Source organism: Canis lupus, chromosome 25, assembly GCF_048164855.1.
Source record: "Canis lupus baileyi chromosome 25, mCanLup2.hap1, whole genome shotgun sequence".
Taxonomy (NCBI): Eukaryota; Metazoa; Chordata; class Mammalia; order Carnivora; family Canidae; genus Canis; species Canis lupus.
The window spans coordinates 43,760,373-43,783,105 of NC_132862.1; the positions used below are offsets into that span (position 1 = coordinate 43,760,373).

The 22,733-nt window shown below is 39.0% G+C and overlaps 1 protein-coding gene across 30 annotated transcripts in view; it reads left to right on the forward strand.

The window, feature by feature from the left end:
• ERC1 (ELKS/RAB6-interacting/CAST family member 1) overlaps positions 1-22,733 on the forward strand; it is a 545,178-nt gene that overhangs the window by 385,522 nt on the left and 136,923 nt on the right. For all 30 annotated transcript variants that reach the window (XR_012017870.1, XR_012017872.1, XR_012017874.1 and 27 more), the window contains one exon: positions 4,476-4,620. Coding sequence is in view for 17 of the 30 variants with exons in the window: in XM_072799507.1 (XP_072655608.1) it covers positions 4,476-4,620 (145 nt within the window). In the remaining 13 variants the exon portion in view is untranslated. The remainder of the gene's footprint in view (positions 1-4,475; positions 4,621-22,733) is intronic.

A 22,733-nucleotide genomic window follows, 5' to 3' on the forward strand; every position in this document is an offset into this window, starting at 1 on the left:
CAACAGTTTTTCTTATTCTCAAAAGTTAGATGACTGTGACTGTTTATTAGCTTTATGTTTTTTTTTTTTTAATTTTAATGCTTTGGTAGAGGGCTAAACAACCTTAGCTTTTTTTTTTTTTTTTTTTTTTTTTTTTTTTTAAATTTATGAGAGACACAGAGAGGCAGAGATACAGGCAGAGGGAGAAGCAGGCCCCATGCAAGGAGCCGGACGTGGGACTCAATCCCGGGTCTTCAGGATCACACCCTGGGACCGCTGACCCACCCAGGCTGCCCTGTTTATTAGCTTTAATCTTCTTGCCTATCTTCCAAATTTTTTAAGAGGTTGCTCTCTCCTATGGTTGTCCATTTCAGATTTAACAAAATTGCAGATAAGAGAACAATACTATCTCTCTTTCTTTCAAAACAAAAGGAAAACATAACTGCTAATATACCCAATAAAAGATACTGACATTGCCCAAAGTTTATATGTTTATATGTGCAGTGTTGTGCCCAAGATTGCGAATCCGAGAAACCACCAAGGAGCCGACACCGATGCAAACACACGAGGGTTTATTTACAAGCTCGAGCTTGGGTCCAAGTATACCCGACATAGCAGAGCAGGGACTTGGACCCCGAAGTGGGTTACAGCTGGTTTTTTTATAGGCTGGTCTAGGGGATTTTCAGAAGGGATGGAGGAATTTCTCAAGTTCTGTTTACATTTTGATGTGGGGCTTTCAAGGGCATTGAGCTCTGTTCTCATTCTAATATGGGACTTTCTACCGTGGGTGTGGGCTCTGTTGTGTTTCTGATATGGGATTCTCTGCCAAGGGCAATTCTGAGCTCTGTTGTCTTTCTGATATGGGATTACCTGCCGAGGACATTGAGGACATTCTGCAGTTTTTCCCATAAGTTCAGCTCTTATTCACAGGGGCCTAAGATGGCTGTACTTGTGCTAATGCTAAACTTTAGGTGGGATGGCCTTGATTTTTCTCAGCCTCCACACAATATGTGATCATAACATTTTATTCTCTTGACTATCAATTGCCCTTTTTAGCCACATACACCTGTAGAAATCAGTATCAAGAGTATGCTTTTAAGGGATCCCTGGGTGGCGCAGCGGTTTGGCGCCTGCCTTTGGCCCGGGGCGCGATCCTGGAGACCCGGGATCGAGTCCCACGTCGGGCTCCCGGTGCATGGAGCCTGCTTCTCCCTCTGCCTGTGTCTCTGCCTCTCTCTCTCTCACTGTGTGCCTATCATAAATAAATAAAAAAAATTAAAAAAAAAAAGTATGCTTTTAAAATGGAAAAGACAGTGGTATGTTAAGTTACGGAATTTTTAGAAGTTGGGAACGATGGGTATGGGAGAAAAAGTTTGATTCTGTGCAGTTTGTAGTATATTATCAATGCTCAATAAAAAATAACATAACCAACATAATAAAATATTTGAATTTTATATAAAAAGAACAAAAGACTTAAAATGATACATTTTGGTAAAAAGGCATCATTATTCCAGTGGCTCAGAGTCTAATACTACATCCTTTATTTTAAAATTTAGAATCTGAATTGTCACCTGTTATATTGCAGTTTAGGAATGTGACATTTTACCCCAGAGATTAACTATACCACACTAGCTGGCCAAGCATATCATTTATAAAAGAATTTGGAATTCAGTCAAGATGCTTCACCAACATAGAATCCTTTTACTTTTTCACATTATGATGATTTCCTTAAGCACACAATGGAGCTCCGATCCCATCACCTTTGTATCTTGCATTTTGCAAAGGTGTTCATTTATTTGATCTAATTAGATAGAGTGATTTATATTTCATTCATATTCTGTTATTTGCCTGCTGCTAAACACGTAATTCTGACTATTGGTGCACAGAAATGCTTCAGCACCCTTATTAAGAAAACACATTTCTCATTCCAGCGTTGTCAGTCTTTGAGCTTCCCCAAAGGGAACAGATGACAGCAATCAGCAGGAAATTGTGCATAGTGAGACCAACTTGAACTCCTTCACCTTTAAGCTCATTTCGCCACTTAACATATTTCTTTCAAGTGATCAGTGGATATATTTAGACTATTGTTATCCCTTTGCTGTTGACTAAAGCATCATGGGATAAGCCATCTGCCATTTTTTAGAATTATATTGAGTGTGGGGACAGTGGAAAATTACACTGGGGTCAATGAGAATCTTCTTCCTTTCCAGCAGCAAAGACTGGTTAAACAAATCTTTATTTCCATGATGTAAGCTGATCTATCTCCTCCATTTGTTAGTACTGCTTGGTCAGAGTTCTCCAGACCTGCCCATCCAGAAAACAGAAAATCCTTGTCAGGATATGCAAAAGATAGTCTTCCAGTTTGTGGCTAAACTAAAACTCTTCCAGATGACTGCTATTGAAGCATAATTATCTTAACAAAAGACAGAAGCAAGGTTAAACTTGGGCAGTTCATTCTCAGATTCAGCATTTCCTCAGGTCAAAAGCTCAGGCCACCACTAATAGTTAGTTCCTATAAATCAAACCTGCATTCTTACAGATGTCTTAAATAATAGATGAGCTATTGAGGAATGCATTTTTGCCGAGGAGACTAATTGTTCACCAACTTCCTTCAGATTATTTTGTAAATTTCTTGTGTTCACCTCTTTCCTAATCCCACCTTCTTTTCCTTCTGGATGTGAACCAAAAAGTAGTTAGCTAAACTACAAGGAATCTGTAAGATTTAAGTTATTGTTTCTAAGTGCACAGATCATTGCCAAATAAAGCCACAACTGGAAACTTACTTGCATCGATGAGAGAAAGAGAACTGTAGATGTTTAGAATGCCCCAAGAACAGATGGATGATTTTCTAAATCCTATTTCCTAATGTTTACAGTTTGTTGTACACTCTGTTCATAAGAATGTTTTCAGTTTCAGTAATGCTTCAATTTGCCTGGATGGTACAGAATGCTTATCAAAAGAATGAATTAAATGGGTAGAATGTATAAGTGTAAGTGATGAAGTTTTGGGATCATAGGTGAGATCTGGAGCCGACGACCAAGAAAGAATTCTTGAGACATCTTTGGTGCAAAATGGTTTTGTTAAAGCAGAGGGACAGGACCTGTGGGCAGGAAGACCAGCTGCCCCCCACCCCCACACCCCCACCCTTAGGCCTGTGAGGGGTGGCTGATATACCTGGGAGTTGAGAGGGGTTTAAGGATAGCGTACTCTCTAAGGAATTTTGGAAGCAAGGTTTCCAGGACCTTGAGGGGGCTGGCTATCTTTGGGAAAAGGTCACTTATTACTGTCTAATAAAACCTGAGTCATAAGACCCTTCAGATGTATGTTGGTGGGCCATGTGCTTGGGGAATGACTGCCAACACATATCTTGGGGGTTTAGAGATAAAGAAAATTTTTTAAGGAATTTTTATATTTTATTTTTTTTTAAAGATTTTATTTATTTATTCATAGAGACACAGCTAAAGAGAGAGGCAGAGACACAGGCAGAGGGAGAAGCAGGCTCCATGCAGGGAGCCCAATGTGGGGCTCGATCCCGGGTCTCCAGGATCATGCCCCCGGCTGCAGGCGGCGCTAAACCGCTGCGCCACCGGGGCTGCCCAACTATATACTTTTTTTTTTTTTTAATTTATTTATTTATGATAGTCACAGAGAGAGAGAGAGAGAGGCAGAGACACAGGCAGAGGGAGAAGCAGGCTCCATGCACCAGGAGCCCGACATGGGATTCGATCCCGGGTCTCCAGGATCGCGCCCTGGGCCAAAGGCAGGCGCCAAACCGCTGCGCCACCCAGGGATCCCAGGAATTTTTATATTTTAAAGTAAACTTAAAGGCTCCTGAGGTTCTCGCTAAGATTGTCTTTTGCCCTTAGCAAAGTATTAACATTGAGGCAGTTGAGTCCGTAGAGGAATGTCCCTCTGCCTGTTTCAAGGACTTGTCAGTGTGTTGCCCCAAGCTCGTGCCTTGTCCTCAGCTAGCCCTGTGTTCCCCCATCATTAGTATTATTCTTGGTTTTTAAAAAGCCTTAAGGGCAGCCCCGGTGGCGCAGCGGTTTAGCGCCGCCTGCAGCCTGGGGTGTGATCCTGGAGACCCAGGATGGAGTCCCGCATCAGGCTCCCTGCATGGAGCCTGCTTCTCCCTCTGCCTGCGTCTCTGCCTCTCTCTCTCTCTCTCTCTCTGTGTCTCTCATGAATAAATAAATTTTAAAAAATCTTAAAAAAATAAAAAAAACAAATAAAAAGCCTTAATTTTGTTTGCTTTTTCATTTAACTATAGGAACTCTTTATTAACATGTCCATATAACATTGATAAAAGCATTTAGAGTCAGAGAAAACTGTGTGGGATTCCTAGCTGCACTATTTACTTCAAGTGTGAATTTGAGCAAGGTATATAAACTCTCTCAGCCTCGGTTTCATCACCCATAAAATGGGGGTGATAATAATAACTTCAAAGGATTGTTTTGAGGATAAATGAAAGTCCTGGAATTTTCTTTATTTTGTAGGCAAGAAGCTCTTCTGGCTGCCATTAGTGAAAAAGATGCCAACATAGCTCTTCTGGAGCTTTCATCCTCTAAGAAAAAGACCCAAGAGGAAGTGGCTGCCCTGAAGCGGGAGAAGGATCGTCTGGTGCAGCAACTCAAGCAGCAGGTATACTAAAATGCTAGGGAGGGCCCATGGTGGAGGGGCAACGGGACTAGCTTTCACACCAGTCCCTACTTTTGTCTTTGCCAGTTTGTACTTTAAGGTCTTGCGTCTCATGTTAGACATCTGATCTTTGTATCTATTAGATTGTTGTTTTCTTTTCTCCAGAGGGAGAGGGAGGAGGGGGAAAAAAACAGAGGAAGAGGGAGAGGGAGAGAGAGAATCCTAGGCAAGCTCCACACCCAGCAGAAGCCGCTGCATGGCTCCATCTCACAGCCCCCAGATCATGATCTGAGCCCAAATCTAGAATTGGTCGCTTAACCAGCTGAGCCACCCAAGAGTCCCTCTAGTTAGTTTTCATAAGCAGAGACTTTAATCTTCTTCACAAGTTTCTGACTATATCTAGGAATTGGAGTGTTCTTGGTAAGAGCACTGGTTTAGAAGATGTTATTTATAAGTCTTCTATGAAAAGGTTTTTTTTTTTTTTCTTTTTAAGTTAGCTGGATGAAATTAGCAAAATTCTGCACACTTAAAATGAAAAAGGCTGACTTTTTACATCTAACCAAAGCCCTACTATGGAAGGCACTCAGTATATCTTTACTTAATTTCTAGCTACTCAGAGATGAGTAGGCTCTGAAGATAAGAGCAAAGTTTTGCCCTTTGCTTTTCCAACCTAATCCCCCCAAATTTAATGTTTTATATTTATATAAGACCTGTGAAAATAAAAGCTAATCATTTTCCCTTTGTTAATGGTTGGACAACAATGTAAATGTGCTTAATGGAAAGAATATACACTTAAAAATAGTTAAAATGATAAATTTTATGTTATATATATCTTAAAATTTTAAAACTTGAGGGAAGAAATCTTTTAAAATAAAGAGAAGGGGCAGCCCGAATGGCTCAGCGGTTTAGCGCCGCCTTCAGCCCAGAGCCTGATCCTGGAAGCCTGGGATCGAGTCCCACATCGGGCTCCCTGTAAGGAGCCTGCTTCTCCCTCTCTGCCTGTGTCTCTGCCTCTCTCCCTCTGTCTCTCAAGAATAAATAAATAAAATCTTTAAAAATTAAAAATAAAAAAATTTAAATAAAATAAAGAGAAACCTGAATCTTTAAGTCTGCTTCTTTACCTTCAGTGCTCTTCACTGGCCATTCCTGTACTATTTGCAGTGTCCTTAAATCTTCTTTTCTAATATCATCTCTTGCATTCTTAGTCACATTTTCTGTGCGTCATGTCTGCCAAGGTTTGCTCTTCTGCCTGAAGTAATAAGATTGGGAGTTTTTCAAGTGAAGAAACTTCTTTTCTATTCTGGCAGATCAGTCATCAATTGATGGCCTTTTTTAAAAAAAGATTTTATTTATTCATGAGAAACACAGAGAGAGAGAGAGGGAGGCAGAGACACAGGCAGAGAAAGAAACAGGCTCCATGCAGGGAGCCCCATGTGGGACTCAATCCCAAGTCTCCAGGATCACACTCTGATCAAAGTCAGATGCTCAACTGCTGAGCCACCCAGGCATCCCAATTGATGGCATTTTTGGTATAATATTTAATGTTCAAATTAACAAGAATCAGTATTGACACAATAAATATATTTGTTTGTAGACCAGCATTAAAACTGCTTAGAGGGACTCCTGGGTGGCTCAGTGGTTGAGCATCTGCCTTCAGCCCAGGGCGTGATCCTGGAGTGCCAGGATCAAGTCCCATATCGGGCTCCCAGCATGGAGCCTGCTTCTCCCTCTTCCTCTGCCTGTATCTCTGCCTCTCTCTGTGTGTCTCATGAATAAATAAATAAAATCTTTTTTAAAAACTGCTTAGAAATAGATTTTTATTCTATTTATGTGGCCCACTTTGCTGAGAAAGTACCAAAAGGGGCAGCCTGGGTGGCTCAGCGGTTTAGCGCCACCTTCAGTCCAGAGTGTGATCCTGGAGACCCGGGATTGAGTCCCACGTTGGGCTCCCTGCATGGAGCCTGCTTCTCCCTCTGCCTGTGTCTCTGTCTCTCTCTGTGTGTCTCTGAGGAATAAATAAATAAAATCTTTTTTTTTATGTTGAAAAAATTTATATTTAGATTTATAGCCAGCTGGACTCAGTTTAGATGATCCCAATTTTGTTGGCAACATCCAAAGCATCATAGTCAGGAGCCAGTCGAATGTATGCTTTCTTCTCTCCGTCAGGCCTGATCAAGGTGTTGACCTTGGCCACATCAATGTCATAGAGCTTCTTCACAGCCTGTTTGATCTAGTGCTTATTGGCCTTGACATCCACAATGAACACAAGTGTGTTGTTGTCTTCTATTTTCTTCATGGCTGACTCAGTAGTTAAGGGGAACTTGATGATGGCATAGTGATCTTGTTTCTCCTGGGGGCGCTCTTTCGAGGATATTTGGGCTGCCTTCGGAGACGCAGGGTCTTGGGTCGTCGGAATGTAGGTGACGTGCGGATCTTCTTTTTTTTGTGACTGTGCACGCCTTTCAGCACCGCTTTCTTAGCTTTCAAAGCCTTTGCTTTGGCTTCGGCTTTGGGAGGGGCAGGGGCTTCCTTCTTCACCTTCGGCGCCATCTTCGTGAAAGGGGAAATAAATAAAATCTTAAAGAATAAACAACCTATAAAAAAGGGAAAATACCAAAAGATGTCCCTTTTCTACAGGATAGAGGGATGACCAGCAAAAATCAACCCCATTACTCATTTATAAGCAAAAGAATCTTTTCCAGTGTCCTAAAAGATTTTGTCATAAGAAGAGATCATCCAGTATTTGGATACCTGTTAGGTAAAACAAGAAGAATGTGCTTAATATTAAAGACATCTGTCCAGTAGTTCAAAACTGAAATTTGGCTTATCAAAGCTGATAATATGAGTTGAATAGTGGTTGCCATGGCCGAGGAGGGTGGGGAGAAATGGGAAGGTGTTGGTCCAGAGTACAGAGTTTCAGTTATGCACGATGATAAGTTCTGGGGATCTAATATACATCATGGTAACTATAGTTAATATCATATTGTATATTTGGAATATGCTAAGAGTAGATTTAAAGTGTTCTTTATAAAGGTAACTGTGAAGTGACAGAAGTGTTAATTAGCTTTATTGTGATAATGATTTCATGATATAAACATATTAAAACATTATGTTGTATACCTTAAATGTATAGCTTATATCCGTCAGTTAATACTTCATTGGGAGTGGTGCTGATATATAAAAAAGAAGGGTATTATTGAGAAAAGGCATTCACTGTTTTGTGAGTCTGTATATTTAGCAATATAGGTTCTCCTAAGTAGACAAGCCTGAATGTACAGGCATAAGATTTAAGTAGCTCATGATTCCTCTACTTTCAGACACCAAAGAGAATAAAATATCTAGCAGACTAGAGTACTGCATCTCATTCACAGTGGCTTTTGATTACTTGGTTCTCAAGACTTACATGTTTTCAATAGGTGAAAGTTAAGGATATTAATTAATCTATAAATTTATAAGCTTAAAAAAGACCAGCTTAATGTCCTTCCATCTAACTATATGCCCTGAATATTCTGTAGTGATGTGATCTATGTAAAGAGAAAAATAAATGTAGTTCTTGGGAGTCCTTCCTAACAGTATTTTCCTGTTTCCTTTCCATGTAGAGTTTCACATTCCTGCCCTCTAAAAGAGTATCTAAGATGCTGTGAGCAAGAAGGAACTAGTCTTTTTTTTTTTTAAGATTTTATTTATTTATTTATTCATGAGAGACACAGAGAGAGAGGCAGAGACACAGGCAGAGGGAGATGCAGGCTCCATGCAGGGAGCCCGATGTGGGACTGGATCCCAGGACCCAGGATCATGTCCTGAGCCAAAAGCAGACGCTCAACCGCTGAGCCACCCAGGCGTCCCAAGAAGGAACTAGTCTTGCCAAAGATATTTGATTCTTTAATTTTTCTAAGTGTGTGTACTAACTTTTAGACAAGGGAGAGGCCTTTGGAAAGAGGATATGGCATCAATATTGTTTTAATTTAAAGCTTCTAGTCCTTGGATTGCTGGAATGTACCTCAATCTAAAGGCCATTTCCTAACAAGGAAAGCAGTTATCGTTGACCAGGCTTTCCAGTAAGTGGAACTGCCACTGCCTGATGAGCTTTGGCATGCATGTGGAGTTCCTATTGTCAGAAAGAGGTGAAGCGACAAGGGATTTACAGATTTGGGGATCACCCTCTAAGATGGTCCCAATTTACATACCCACCCCTGGGTAACTTGTCTCCTTGACTCATTCGTGGCAAAGCAGCACTTGGAGAGCCTTCATTGGAGGAAGGGGCCAGAGCCAATAAAAAATAAAGGTTGTCTAACAAACTCCAGATGTGCTGTGGTGGGTGCCAACCAGTGTGTTCAGATTATAAGTCATGAAGAAGCCCCTGCTGTGATTGTCAAGCCCCCACGCTGGATTTAATGTAAACTCTCACATGGAACCCTGGAAAGCATTAACACAATCTATTTAGCCACAGCAGCTGTCACAAAATGGCCTTTCTCTCAGCATTATTTTCTTCTTTTCACCTCAAGAATTTTACAACCTCCATATTGTATTTGCTGTTAGTGTGAAGTCTGGCTCTGCCCCTGTGTGCTCTCTACAGATGTGTAATGGGCCGATTGGGATTTCAAACCTATGTGATTTGGTTTTAGTTTTTTTTTTTTTTTTCTGGTTTTTAAAGGTCCTCTATAACATTGTAAGAGGAAAGACTATGAACTTAAACTGATTTGGTTCGATTCTAGACAACTACAAGTACAATTTTAGAATCTTCTGCATTAGGATGAAAAGTCAGACTATATATTCCTTTATTCCACCATTGTCTAGGCATGAGAGACATAAAGAGAGAGTTCTTGCCTTAAAAAAGAAGCTCACACTATAGTGCTTAAAATCCTAGTTTTTCTAAACATGTGACAAAACCATTCTATAGAAGGTAGCTTTACCATCTTTTCCTGCTGACAGCCTCAGCAAATCATCCCTGCATTACTCAGCATTACATCCCTGCATTGATTTATTTGCCCATTCATTTCAGGTTTTTTGAGTATCTACTGTGTGTCAGATATTGTATTATTGGAAAATGAATGTCTTTCTTCCTAGTTAACAGCCTGGCAGCTAATCAAACCTAGGTTATACCTCTAGCTGTCTCTTCTACCAGTTAGACAAATTACTTCTCTGAGATTCATATTCCTCCTCTATAGCATTTGGATAATGTTACTTACCTACCTCACAGGATTAGTGTGAAATTAAGTAATACAGCAAATCCAAAGCACTTAGACTCCCACTTCTATTCCCTTTCAAAGATTTCTGTTTCACAATGATAACAGTGCTATGGGTGATACATGCTACATTAAGAGAAGGGGGGACTTCAGTAACTATGGCTCTCATTCTCAGTCATCTATAATAACTATTTACTTTTCAATATGACTATAGTATTTTTTTTAAGATTTTGTGTTTAAGTACTCTCTGTACCCAATGTGGGACTTGAATTCACAACCAAGATCAAGAGTCACATGCTCTACTGACTGAGCCAGCCAGGTGCCCCTCAGTATGACTGTAGTATTTAGAATTATACAATCAGCACATTGTGTTCTACTCCTGTGAGGAAGAACGTATTTCTCAGAGCAGTGAGGATAGTAAGTGGTGTGCATTTTATCCTTCCTTTCTTTTACCTGTTTTATAATGATACAACTGTAATACAGCATTTTTCAAAATTAATTTAAGACTTTATTTATTTTTAAGATTTTATTTATTTATTCATGAGACACACACACACACAGAGAGAGAGAGATGCAGAGACACAGGCAGAGGTAGAAGCAGGCTCCACACAGGGAGCCTGTGGGACTCGATCCCAGGTCTCCAGGATCACACCCTGGGCTGAAGGTGGCGCTAAGCCACTGAGCCACCCAGGCTGCCCAAGACTTTATTTATTTGAGAGGGCCCACCCATGCATGAGCAAGGGGAAGGGACAGAGGGAGAAGCACACTCCCTGCTATACAAGGAGCCCGATTCAGGGCTCCATCCCAGAACCCTGGGATCGTGACCTGAGCCAACAACGGCAGACACCTTACTGGCTAAACAACCCAGGTGCCCTCAAAAATAATTAATATGTCTTTCTTAAGTCTTAAACATTTTCATCATCAAAGAGCATTGTTGAAATGCCAGCGTGCCTTTAATTATCAGCATTAGGAATATTAGAACTTATATTTTGCTTCACTCACGTTCTAGTTTTGTGACTTTTTGCTTGCATACATCCCTCTTCTATGACTTTTCAGAAATATGTGAAAATAGGAAAACTGCAAAAATGACTACCACTTAACAGTTGACTATAATATGCTGGGCACAGTTTTGTATACATCATATTTAATCCTTACCACAATTATTATCTCTATTAGGTAGATGAAGTACCTGAGACTCCAAAAGATTAAATTTCTTGGGTAAATTTCCATAAGGACTAAGTGGTAGAAAAGAGCTGATTTTGTTCTTATTTCTACCATCTTTATATGGAAATTTCAGACAATTGGTAATTCGAAAAGTTATATTGGAATTAGAATAATACAAACAATGCTATTTCAAGTCTTTCTGACAATCATTTGTTCCCCCTGAGAGATAAGAAAGGGTATTTATTTATATTCCAGTCCCTCCCTTCTCTGCCTCCGAAGGACCGGAAACAAAAAAGAAATGATGAATTTGTCCCTCTTCTCCAAATTACTGAGAAGTGATAGAAACTCAAAGCTATAAAATTACAGTGAAGTATAATTTAGCTTCTTTTATGTCTTTGGAGATGGCAGTACTATATCAGAACTACACATGCTGCTGCTCTAACAGTGCGCCTTCACAGTCTGCCTTCTTTGAACTATCTGCAAACAACTCCTAAAAGCACCAGCTGGGAGCCAGCCTGCCAGAGACTTTGACCATCTTGAGTAAATGGAGACCTGAAAACTTCAGAGTGATTATAGAGGAGTATTTGGTTCCCTGGATCCCCAACCTATATATGGTGGTGAAGAGATACTCTAACCCTGTAGGTACTCAGCAGGTAGCCTGTAAGGCCAGTTTGTGTGGCCTTTACATGGGGTCAAGAAAATTGCCCACCTAAACTTTGGTACCTGAACCTTGATCACCTGTGAGCATGATGTGCATGAATTAAATAAAGAGTAGTTATAGTCTCCTTCTGAGAGCAGGCAATCAGAGTAGTCGTTCCAGGGTCCTACAGGTTTAAGACTATTGTTCTTAAAGAATATTTAGCTGACCACTCACTTGAGATTTAGACTGAATTAATTTAGTTGTTTTTTTAGGATGAGTTGTTTTTTTTTTAAGAGAACAAAAATTAGAAAATCATTATGCTTTTAAAAAATAATCTCAAGTAACTACCTCTAAAATACTAATTTTTCATAATCACATTACCCTGGAAACTTAATTCTTGATGATGTTATTCACTGTGAACTTTTCAACTCTTGAGTTCTGTAGGCAAATGCTTCTACTTTCTATAATAGAATAATGCTAAATTAGGTCTAAGTAAGATAAGTAGAAAAGTCAATTCACTTATGAGAAGCCCAAAATTTTGATTGGTTACTCTTTTTTTGTTTTTAAATCAATCACTTTTTGAATTATATCACATAAAATGTTTTAGGCTTTAACCTTTTCTTCTCAATATTAATTTATTTATAATTTATTATGAAAATTATTGTCAGCATTAAACCTGTGATTCTTCATACCTTCTATATTCCCATTCTCCTCCTCTTCCAATGAACTATTCTCAAAGAACCATTAAGACGACTATCAGGAACTCTCTTCTGTGATGATACTGACCTCAAAAATCAGTTGAGTTTCAAAAAGATCTTTATAAAGTCAGGATGGCCTCATATCTTTCATTACATACACATACTTGGCTATCTGTAATGTTGAGCATTTGTCTTGCTTCCCTTTGGTGTGTTTGCAAAATTTTGTCATCATCTTCTAACAACACCTCCTTTGAGGGAAACAGGTTATTAATAATGTAGTTCCATTTCACAGAAGGTAAAATCAAGGCCACTGATCAAGGCCACTGACAGCACAAATCAGCTATAAATATCAAAGAAGGTCATATTTAAGCACAGATGGCATTCACTATCCCATCACTGTTCCTAATTGTAATTCTGCGGCTATAATTCAAGACAGCCTTCACATTTCCCCTGCTGTACAGGAATCCCTTCTTCCTTGATCCACATCTTTACTGTTAACAGATTCTTCCAGACCCCCATCTAAATTGATAATAATTCACCAATTATTATTTAATGCTTACTATATACCAAGCCCTCTCCTAGGTGAAGGTTAAGCAGGGCTCTGGGAAACTTCTTTTTTTTTTTTAAGATTTTATTTATTCATGAGAGAGAGAGAGAGAGGCAGAGACACAGGCAGAGGGAGAAGCAGGCTCCATGCAAGGAACCCAACGTGGGACTCAATCCCGGGTCCCCAGGATCACACCCTGGGCTGTGAAGGCAGCACTAAACCGCTGAGCCACCCAGGCTGCCCTGGGAAACTTCTCTCTATTGCACATTCAACTACTTTATCTAGCATTTCTAGGTAATTTGTTACATAAGAATTTTCAGGTTACCTAGTTTGGCATAGAAGTTATACTTCTTTCATACTACATAAGAAAATTGAGCAAAAATATTTATTAGTGATTTGTCACACAATTTCAGATTGCTCAGTCTGTCTCATTGTAAGAATTCTAAACTAATTTTAATTTGCCCATATTTATATATTCTGAACAAATTGTCAGTTTCCAAAATGCTCAAATAGAAGAACTATAAATAGATTCAGGGTAGCTAAATTTACTAGCTGAGTGAGCCTGAAGAATGATAAATAGTACATATATGTAGTTTGGTGAATACAGAAAAACCTTGGTAAGTTGCTATGTATCTGTGCTTCATTTCCCCCCAACAAAGTCAGTATTACCCCTCTCCTGTTTCTGTTCAGGAAGTTTGAAGATCAGTTAGAACCAAGATCTTCTTGAGGCATCTGGGTGGCTCAGTTGGTTGAGCATCCAACTCTTGATTTCGGCTGGGGTAATGATCTTGGGGTTGTGAGATCGAGCCCCATGTGAGGCTCCACACTCAGCGGGGGAGTCTGCTTGAGATTTTCTCTCTCCCTCTGTCCTGCCCCCCACTTGCTCAAGCTCTCTTTCTAAATAAATAAAATCTTGAAAACAAAACAAGAACCAAGCTCTCCTAGAGAAGAAAATCTGTATGTAGTATATAAGTACAGAGCTGTGTGATGTGTCAGGATCTCCTGGTGTATATTCTGCAGAAAGGTTGTCACGTGGGGAAGCTGGTCAACTGTCAGATACTAATGCCAAACTTCATCTGCACAGTGCTCAGCTACCCAGAGCCTGCCCCCCATGTCTTTGTCCTGTTCAGTCTGAACAACACCTTTCTGTTCACATGGTCTTTCCCAGTTGTCCCAGTTCTGCTTTCTTACACTCAGGTGATTCTGATTGGTACTAGGGATAACCTCTACTCTTCAGTCAAGTGTTACTGTATGCTTTCTTAGTTTTCTTTTGTGTTGCGTGTATTTTAATTTTTTAACCCTCATAAGACCACTTTATTTCCCTAATCTCTAAATTCTTGATGGAAGTGGGTTGCTTCAGTGTTGCTCCAAGTATTTTCAATAAGTACAATATGAAAAATACCTGAAGTATACTTTAATTGTCTTTTATTAGGTTCTGCCCACTCTCTAGTTTTTTAGTCTCTTGCAAGGAACTACATATAACATATATGATACTTTCATTAATGCTTTATCAGGTAGAGCTGAGGACTTTGACAGCTTCTGATTAGGCCCAGGAACCTGGCCTCTGCTTTCTGTTGGCACTTAACTGTAGTCCAGCTTAGCATACCTTCACTCATCCATAAACCCGCTTCTGTATATTCTTTCAGACTTCCTCATCCCTAGGATCATGCTGGTTACTGAGAATGACAGTATTCAGTGTGCAGTATCCCCATATCTCAGAAATAACCTAGTCTATAATATGAACTTGTTCTCTTTTGCTTCCTTTATTTTGGATTACGTTATACCCTTGTTAATAGTGAGCAGAATGTGTAAATAAGTTAATGCCCTTCTTATTTTTTCTTTTTTTTTATAATTTATTTTTAATGCCCTTCTTATTTTGACTTAGACCCCTTTTCTCACATGTCCTAAGGCTGACCATTTAAAGAGAAATCCGTCATCTCTCTTTTCCTCCTCATAGCAGTGAAGGCTAATATTATGTAGCATGATATGCTAACTGTGAAGTTATAGTTGAAAAGGCACTTACCATAATCACTCCAAGCACTTGGAACTTTGCAAATAAATTATCCTTTGGACTAAAATTTCTCATGCTTATTCATGGTCCAAAGGAGAATAAATTTCTGAAAGTTCAGTAAATTCCTTTTGTTTGGTACTGAGGGTTAGGGTGCAACAAAATATCATTTATTCCAAATCCCAACTTTGGTGCACATGCTTTTTTATCACAGTTTTGATGAAAGAAAATGCTGTTTCTTTTTTTTATTTCATTTTTTTTTAAGATTTTGTTTATTTATTCATGAGAGACACAGAGAGGGAGAGGCAGAGACACAGGCAGAGGGAGAAGCAGGCTCCATGCAGGGAGCCTGATGTGGGACTTGGTTCTGGGACTCCAGGATCATGCCCAAAGCTGAAGGCAGACGTTTAACTGCTGAGCCACCCAGGCATCCCAAAAATACTGTTTCAATATTGATTCTAAGTAGGCCAAACTCAAATCATTTTATTTTGTTTCAAGTGTCTTCTTCTACCTGTCTCATAGTTTTGAGTAGAGAATGTAAAGAGCTATTGTTTTGTATGTAAAAATGTGATTGGTTCTTATTTGCTAAGTTTTGGGAAGAACTGGTGCAACTTTGTTCTGAAAAATGAAACTGTAGGTCAGATACATTAAACACAACTCACATTTGTTATTCATATTCTTGGCCCCAGGCCCTGACCCACTTATTATTTTTTTTAATTTTTATTTATTTATGATAGTCTCACACAGAGAGAGAGAGAGAGAGAGAGAGGCAGAGACATAGGCAGAGGGAGAAGCAGGCTCCATGCACCGGGAGCCCGATGTGGGATTCGATCCCGGGTCTCCAGGATCGCGCCCTGGGCCAAAGGCAGGCGCTAAACCACTGTGCCACCCAGGGATCCCCCCGACCCACTTATTAAAGTAACATTTAAAACTACCAAGTTGGAGCATGATAAATAATTGAATTCTTACTTGCTAAACTTATTGTTGATTCTCTGTAGTATGCATAGATTTTTCTTCTGAGCAGAGCTAAAATAGTGTGAGGACATACTAATAATACACCAGTATGAACCCAGTATACTGAAAGTCATGACTTTGGATTTATCTTTTCTTCTTTTTCCTAAGCAGAAAAAAATTTACAAAAACTCTTTTAACTACTCAAGAAAATAGATATTTCAAAGGCTGAGTTACTCATTTAAAGCCTTTTCCTTTTGAATGAAATTCTTCATGGGAAGTGTGTTGCCAGTAAGTTTATTATTTGTTAAGTTCCCATAAACACATAAAAGGACCAGGCTAAGCTGTCCTAGAGGTGGACACATTAGTGCTTTTTTTTCCCTCTCGTATAAGAAGCAAGAAGGAACCAGGACACACACCTTCTGGCCTCTAGCCAGAGGTCTCCTAACTAAATCATTCAGTTCATCAAGTGCAATTTTTTTTTACCTTCCATATTACAGCTGGTAATGTTGTTGAACTTTCTGTTACTACTTAAGAAGGATGCCCTGTTTTACATGCTGCTCACTTCTCTTGAGGGCCCCATTGGTAGCCTCCTCGAAGCCTGTCTGTACTAACAGCCTATTCAGGGCATGTTTCAATTTCACTAACACTTGTCTTCAAAATCTTTCAGCTCTTGCAGCTTCCACCCCACTGCCCAATGCCAAAGCCACTCCCACATTTTTTGTCATGGCAGTTACCAAAATTTATTATCTATCACTGCATAAAAATTACCTTAAATTTAGTATCTTAAAATAAACATTTATTTAGGGCTGACTGGCTCAGTCAGTGGAGCATGTGACTCTTGATCTCTGGGTTGTAGGTTCAAGCCCCACAGTGGGTATAGAGATTACTTAAAAAGAAAATCTTTAAAAAAACATACACATAGGGACGCCTGGGTAGCTCAGTGGTTAAGTGTCTGCCTTTGGCTCAGGACAATGTCCTGGAGTCCTGGGATTGAGCCCCTTATCGGGGTTTGCATGGAGCCTGCTTCTCCCTCTGCCTATGTCTCTGTCTCTCTCTGTGTGTCTCTCATGAATAAATAAATAAAATCTTAGAAAAAAAAACATACACATAAACATTTATTATCTCACATAGTTTCTGAGTGTCAGGAATCGAGACCAGCTTAGCTCATTGTTCTGATTCAGGGTCCCTGGTGAGTGTGCAGTCAGGCTATTGGCTAGGTCTACAGTTATCTGAATGCTTGACTGGAGCTACAAGATTCATTTCCAGATTCACTCATATGATTCTTGGCTCTACACCATGTAGTCTCCTCTGTAATGTTACTTAGTACATGACAGCTGGCTTCCCCTGAGTGTGTGATCCAAGAGAGAGGAAGAGAGCAATGAAGATGGAAGCTACAATGTCTTTCATAATCTAATCTCAGAAGTGACATACCATTGCCTGAACCTTATTCTATTGATCACGTAAACCAGCCCTCTATAACGCTTAACCGACTGAGCCACGCAGGCACCCCATCAGTCGTCCTTTTTCCTTCTCAGCTAAGCACAGGGCACATCAATAAGTCTGATGCCCAAGTAAGTACCAACACAGGAATGAGATGCCAGTTTCCTTTCCTTTTACTCTCACCCAGTGTTTAGGATTGAATACACTAGGACTTAGGCTTGACTTGTGTTTGAGCTCTCCCACTCAGCTCAGACAGAGGGACCCTCATGTGCATGAATTCCTGTGCCATCAAGATTCCTCTCCCAGTCCTAGCATCACCCCCATAGCAGTCTCAAGCTAAAAAGGCATGTGCTGATGTGTTGGACTAGTGGGCAGTAGTGCCTTTTCTGCCACCTCTCAGTAAGCTCTCTTTATAAAATGGCTTGTTTAGAAACAGCTCAGGAACACATATAAAACTCTATTCATCATAGTGTTAGAACTAGTTTAAAAGTGACCTTCAAAATTGGAGAGAGAAAAAAAAAAACAAAATTGGAGAGAGAACAGTAAAACTATGTTACATCCTTTAGACAGAGAACATTAATCAGGGAAAGCTACAAAGAGCTCCTGAGTTGTTAATGAACAAAGGGGAAAATAAATAGCAAGTGTTGAAGTACCTTGAGTAGTACAGAAGCTGTTGATAGAAAGTAAAATTTGGTAGTCCTCTGTTCTCACTAAACAATTTAAACAATTAAACAATTAAACAATCCTGATAACGAAACCATCCCTGGAGAGCATTCATATATCCATTTGTCCACCACACATATATAGTGCCAGGTATCTTTTACTTGATGGGGCAGACGTTCTTCGAGAAGACATACATGCAGGCACTGCTAGACAACCCCCTGTTGTTGCACTTGACTATGCCCACTTTCTCCTTTATTTGCGATATGCACATGTCCACCTCTGGGCAGTCCTGACATTGTCTCCTGAGAGTGATCACAGAACATGTGAAAACCTTTTGTCTATAGACGCTAAAATACACAATATTCAGAAGTTGCCAGACTAGAAGATTGCAATTCAATCAGTATTTAATGATTTAACAGCTCTTATTGACTGGGTGAGATGAAAATGTTAATCTATTTTTAATTATCCTATCTCCCTTCAATTTAGATTTTTATGTGTTAACTATTCAGTATACATACTTCCTTCTCGAAACCACTACAAACGTTAGGATCAGCTAGATTTTTTCTGCTGATGGTATCCAGATTTATTTGAAAGGAACTGGATGCAAAGCATTTCCCATTCACTGTCCTCACCTCTGGAATTGCCTCCTACTTCCTCATCTTAATCTCTACTTTAATCTTCACTTCAAGACTCATCTTTGTAGTTTGGAATTTCCTAGCCATGAAATCTGGTTTGTTTGGGTGGGGTTTTTTTTTCTTTTTCTTTCTTTCTTTTTTTTTTTTTTTTTAAGCATTAGCAAAGTCATTCTGTGCCCTTTTCCATTCACACATTTATCCTCTTTTGGGGATAAATTGAAACATGAGAAGAGAGGAAGAAAGAAAAAGAGAAATTATTCACTGATTGTACTACAGTTGTTAATTCTATTTATTGTAGGCCAAATTATTCTCATCAGCATGGCTGTTTTTTCAGATGTAGAAATTCCCATTCTGTAACTATTGCTGTCTGGTTTTATTGTATGTGTGAAGCCATGTGGTATAGTAGAAATAGCATAAAACTGAGTGTCAAGAGACCTGAGTCTAGTTCCAACTCTGTTGATAACTAAGTGTGTAATCTTAAGCAGTAATAACACAGTCAGCTAACACATACAGTTCAGAATTTACAAAGTTCTATTCAGATACTTTATAGCATCTAACACTGTGGCTGAATGAGCCAGGCAGATATCATAAGTTAAAGAACTGAGTGAAATGTGTAAGACAGAGAGAGAAACTGTGATTACTGGGGGCCACATGCTTTTCTTATGAAAGCAGCCAATTTTAATTCCAACTCGTGACCATACATGATGTGAGCTTCATGTTACACAGACATCATTTCTTTTTTTTTTCTTTTCAGAAAATCCACAATTTTAAATAAATTTCTTCTCTTAATTGAGATATAATCAACATACAACACTGTATTAGTTTTAAGTGTGCAGCATAATTTGATATATGTATGTACTATGAAATGATTGCTATGATAAGTGTCATTAACATCATCACACACACACATTTTTTCTTGTGATGAGAACTCTAAGATCTGCTATTCTCAACTTACAAATATCCAGAACAGTATTGTTAACAATGGCCAATTTGCTATCCATGACATTCTTGGGATTTATTTATCCTGTAACTGGAAGTTTGTATTTTTTGACCCTCTTCCCCTTTAAATCTCTTGATACCTAAATATTGGCATCTAATTTATTTTTTGTTTTTTATATAAAGCCAGACCACAAGCTACCTAACTAACTTACCTCTCTGAGTTTTATCTTCTTCATCTGTAATATTGAATGGATAGAGAAAAGGAATTTTGAAGTCTAAAGTTCTTTATTTTCCATGTTTTGACAAATATTTACTTATAGCTATTTACCTGCTAATTTTTGACATTCGGGATTGTTTAAAAAAAGCAATTCTAAAGCATAAGAAAACATGTATGTAAGGATTGTTTAAGTCCATCTATAGGAATTTGCTTATTTTATGCATGTAGTAAGTATTGCATTTTGAAGTTAAAAAAATAAATCCCGGTTACTTAGTATCCCTTTCAAAACCTTTTTTGTATTATACAAAGAAATAGATCATCCTTTAATGAGTTTGCTTGTTTGGAGTTAAGTGAAGTCCAGAGGTTGGGAGATATGGGGGAAATCTGGATTCCTCCCAGTCTCCTTTCATCCATCTGTTCCATTGTTTCTGTCATCAATTCCAGATGTAGGAAAATTCTTCCCAAAAATTGATAAGACTCTTTTCTTCCCTTCTTTTCTAGCATCAAATCTAACTTGCCCTTGCTGTTATCAGGATGCTGCCTTTTACGATGCAACAGGGAATTTTTTTTTTTTTTTTTTTTTTTAAGATTTATTTACTTCTTCATGAGAGACACAGAGAGAGGCAGGCTTGCCACAGGGAGCCCGATGGACGACTAGATCCTGGATCCCGGGATCATGCCCTGAGCCAAAGGCAGATGCTCAGCCGCTGAGCCACCCAGGCATCCCAACAACAGGGAATTTCTAAATCTGAGTTTCCTGATCCCTCTTGAATTGTCTCAATGCAAATAAATCATCCTAGATTTCCTGCCCCCATGCTTGTACCCCTCCCATTCCTGCTTACTTTTGTGTCTGTTAGGTGGCATGATCTATCATTGTGTCTCTTAGACTCATTGAGAGGTCTGAGGAACTCATTAAGCATAAGTAAAACTAGAAAGATTGGTTTGAGGGTTATTTCCCCTTTCCCCCACTAAACTTCTCTTGGTAGGAATCAGTCAGACTAGTATATTCCATAGAGTTTATTCCTACTGCCTCTTTTGGTCTCTTTAGAACTAATGTGGATACTTATTAAAAGTGAATATAGAATTAAATGATATTTACATTTAAGAACAAAAAGAGTGGGGAATCCCTGGGTGGCGCAGCGGTTTGGCGCCTGCCTTTGGCCCAGGGCGCGATCCCGGAGACCCGGGATCAAATCCCACGTTGGGCTCCCGGTGCATGGAGCCTGCTTCTCCCTCTGCCTGTGTCTCTGCCTCTCTCTCTCTGTGTGACTATCATAAATAAATAAAAATTAAAAAAAAAAAAAAAAAAGAACAAAAAGAGTGGGCAGCCCTGGTGGCTCAGCGGTTTTGCGCCTGCCTTCGGCCCAGGGCCTGATCCTAGAGTCCCGGGATTGAGTCCCACGTCGGGTTCCTACTTCTCCCTCTGCCTGTGTCTCTGACTCTCTCTCTCTCTCTGTGTCTCTCATGAAAAATAAATAAATAAATAAATCTTTAACAAAAAAAAGAACAAAAAGAGTGATATTAGGTAAACTATAGCATTTGGTATCACAGAGTGCCCTTTACATGGGCAGTTTACATAACCAGATTAAATTATCTATACTGTTACACGGCTCTCTAGAAAACAGTACTCATGCCATTAGTCATCTCACAGTAATAATATCTAACATTTTTTTTATCTAACATTTTTTTACCTATAAGCCTTATTTCAAGTGCTTCACATGAATTAATTAATCCTTACAACAACCCTGTGAAGTAGAAATTCTTCATTTTACTAAGGAGATGCTCAGAGAGAGACATTAAGTAATTTGCCCCGGGTCACATGGCTAGTCAGTGACTGGGCTAGAAATCATAACAACCTATCATTCCAGTGCTGACACTGCTAATCACTATACCAAAATATGTTGCCATCACTCTGTGCTTTTGGTTAGAGATTTCAGTAGCCTTCAGCCATTTTGAATGATCCTGTATTCATCCTGTAATTCTGTCTTGTGATAAATAGTACTTTAATAATCTCTTATGTACTTGTTTGTTTATATTCCAGTGTAATTAATATACAGTGTTATATTGGTTTCACATGTACAGTATGGTGATTCAATAATTCTATATATGTCTCAGTGTTCATCATAATAAGTGTATTCTTAATCCATTTCGCTTATTTCACCCTTGCCCCCCCACTTTCTGGCAACCACCAGTTTGTTTTCTATATTGAAGAGTCTGTTTTCTTTTTTCATTTGTTTCTTAAATTTCACATACGAGTGAAATCATATGATGTTTGTCTTTCTCTGATCGATTTATTTCCCTTAGTATTTTGCCCTCTAGATCTATCCATGTTCCAAATGGTAAGATTTCATTCTTTTTTATGACTGAGTTGTATTCAATTGTGTATATATACCATACTTTCTTCATCCATTCATCAGTAAATGGGCATTTGGGCTGTTTTCTTAATTTGTCTATTGTAAATAATGCTGCAGTAAACCTGGGAGTGCATATATGCCTTCAAATTAGTGTTTTTGTATTCTTTGGGTAAATACCCCATAGTGTGATTACTGGATGATATGGTAGTTTTATTTTTACTTTTTGAGAAATCTCCATATTATTTTCCACCGTGGCATTCCTACCAACAGTGCACCCTTTTTCTCCACATTCTTGCCAATACCTATTGTTTCTTGTGTTGCTGATTTTAGCCATTCTGACAGGTATGAGGTAGTATCTCATTGTGGTTTTGATATGTATTTCCCTGATCCTTTTCATGAATCTGTTGATCATCTGGATGTATTCTTTGAGGAAATGTCTGTTCATGTCTTCTGCTCATTTTTTAATAGGATTATTTGGTTTTTTTTGGTGTTGGATTGTGTAAGTTCTTTATATAATTTGGATACTAACCCTTTATTGAGTATGCCATTTACAAATATCTTCTCCAATTCCATAAATTGTCTTTTGGTTTTATTTCCGTGGCTGTACAGAAGCTTTTAATTTTGATGTAGTCCCAAATAGTTAATTTTTGCCTTTGTTTCTCTTGTCTTAG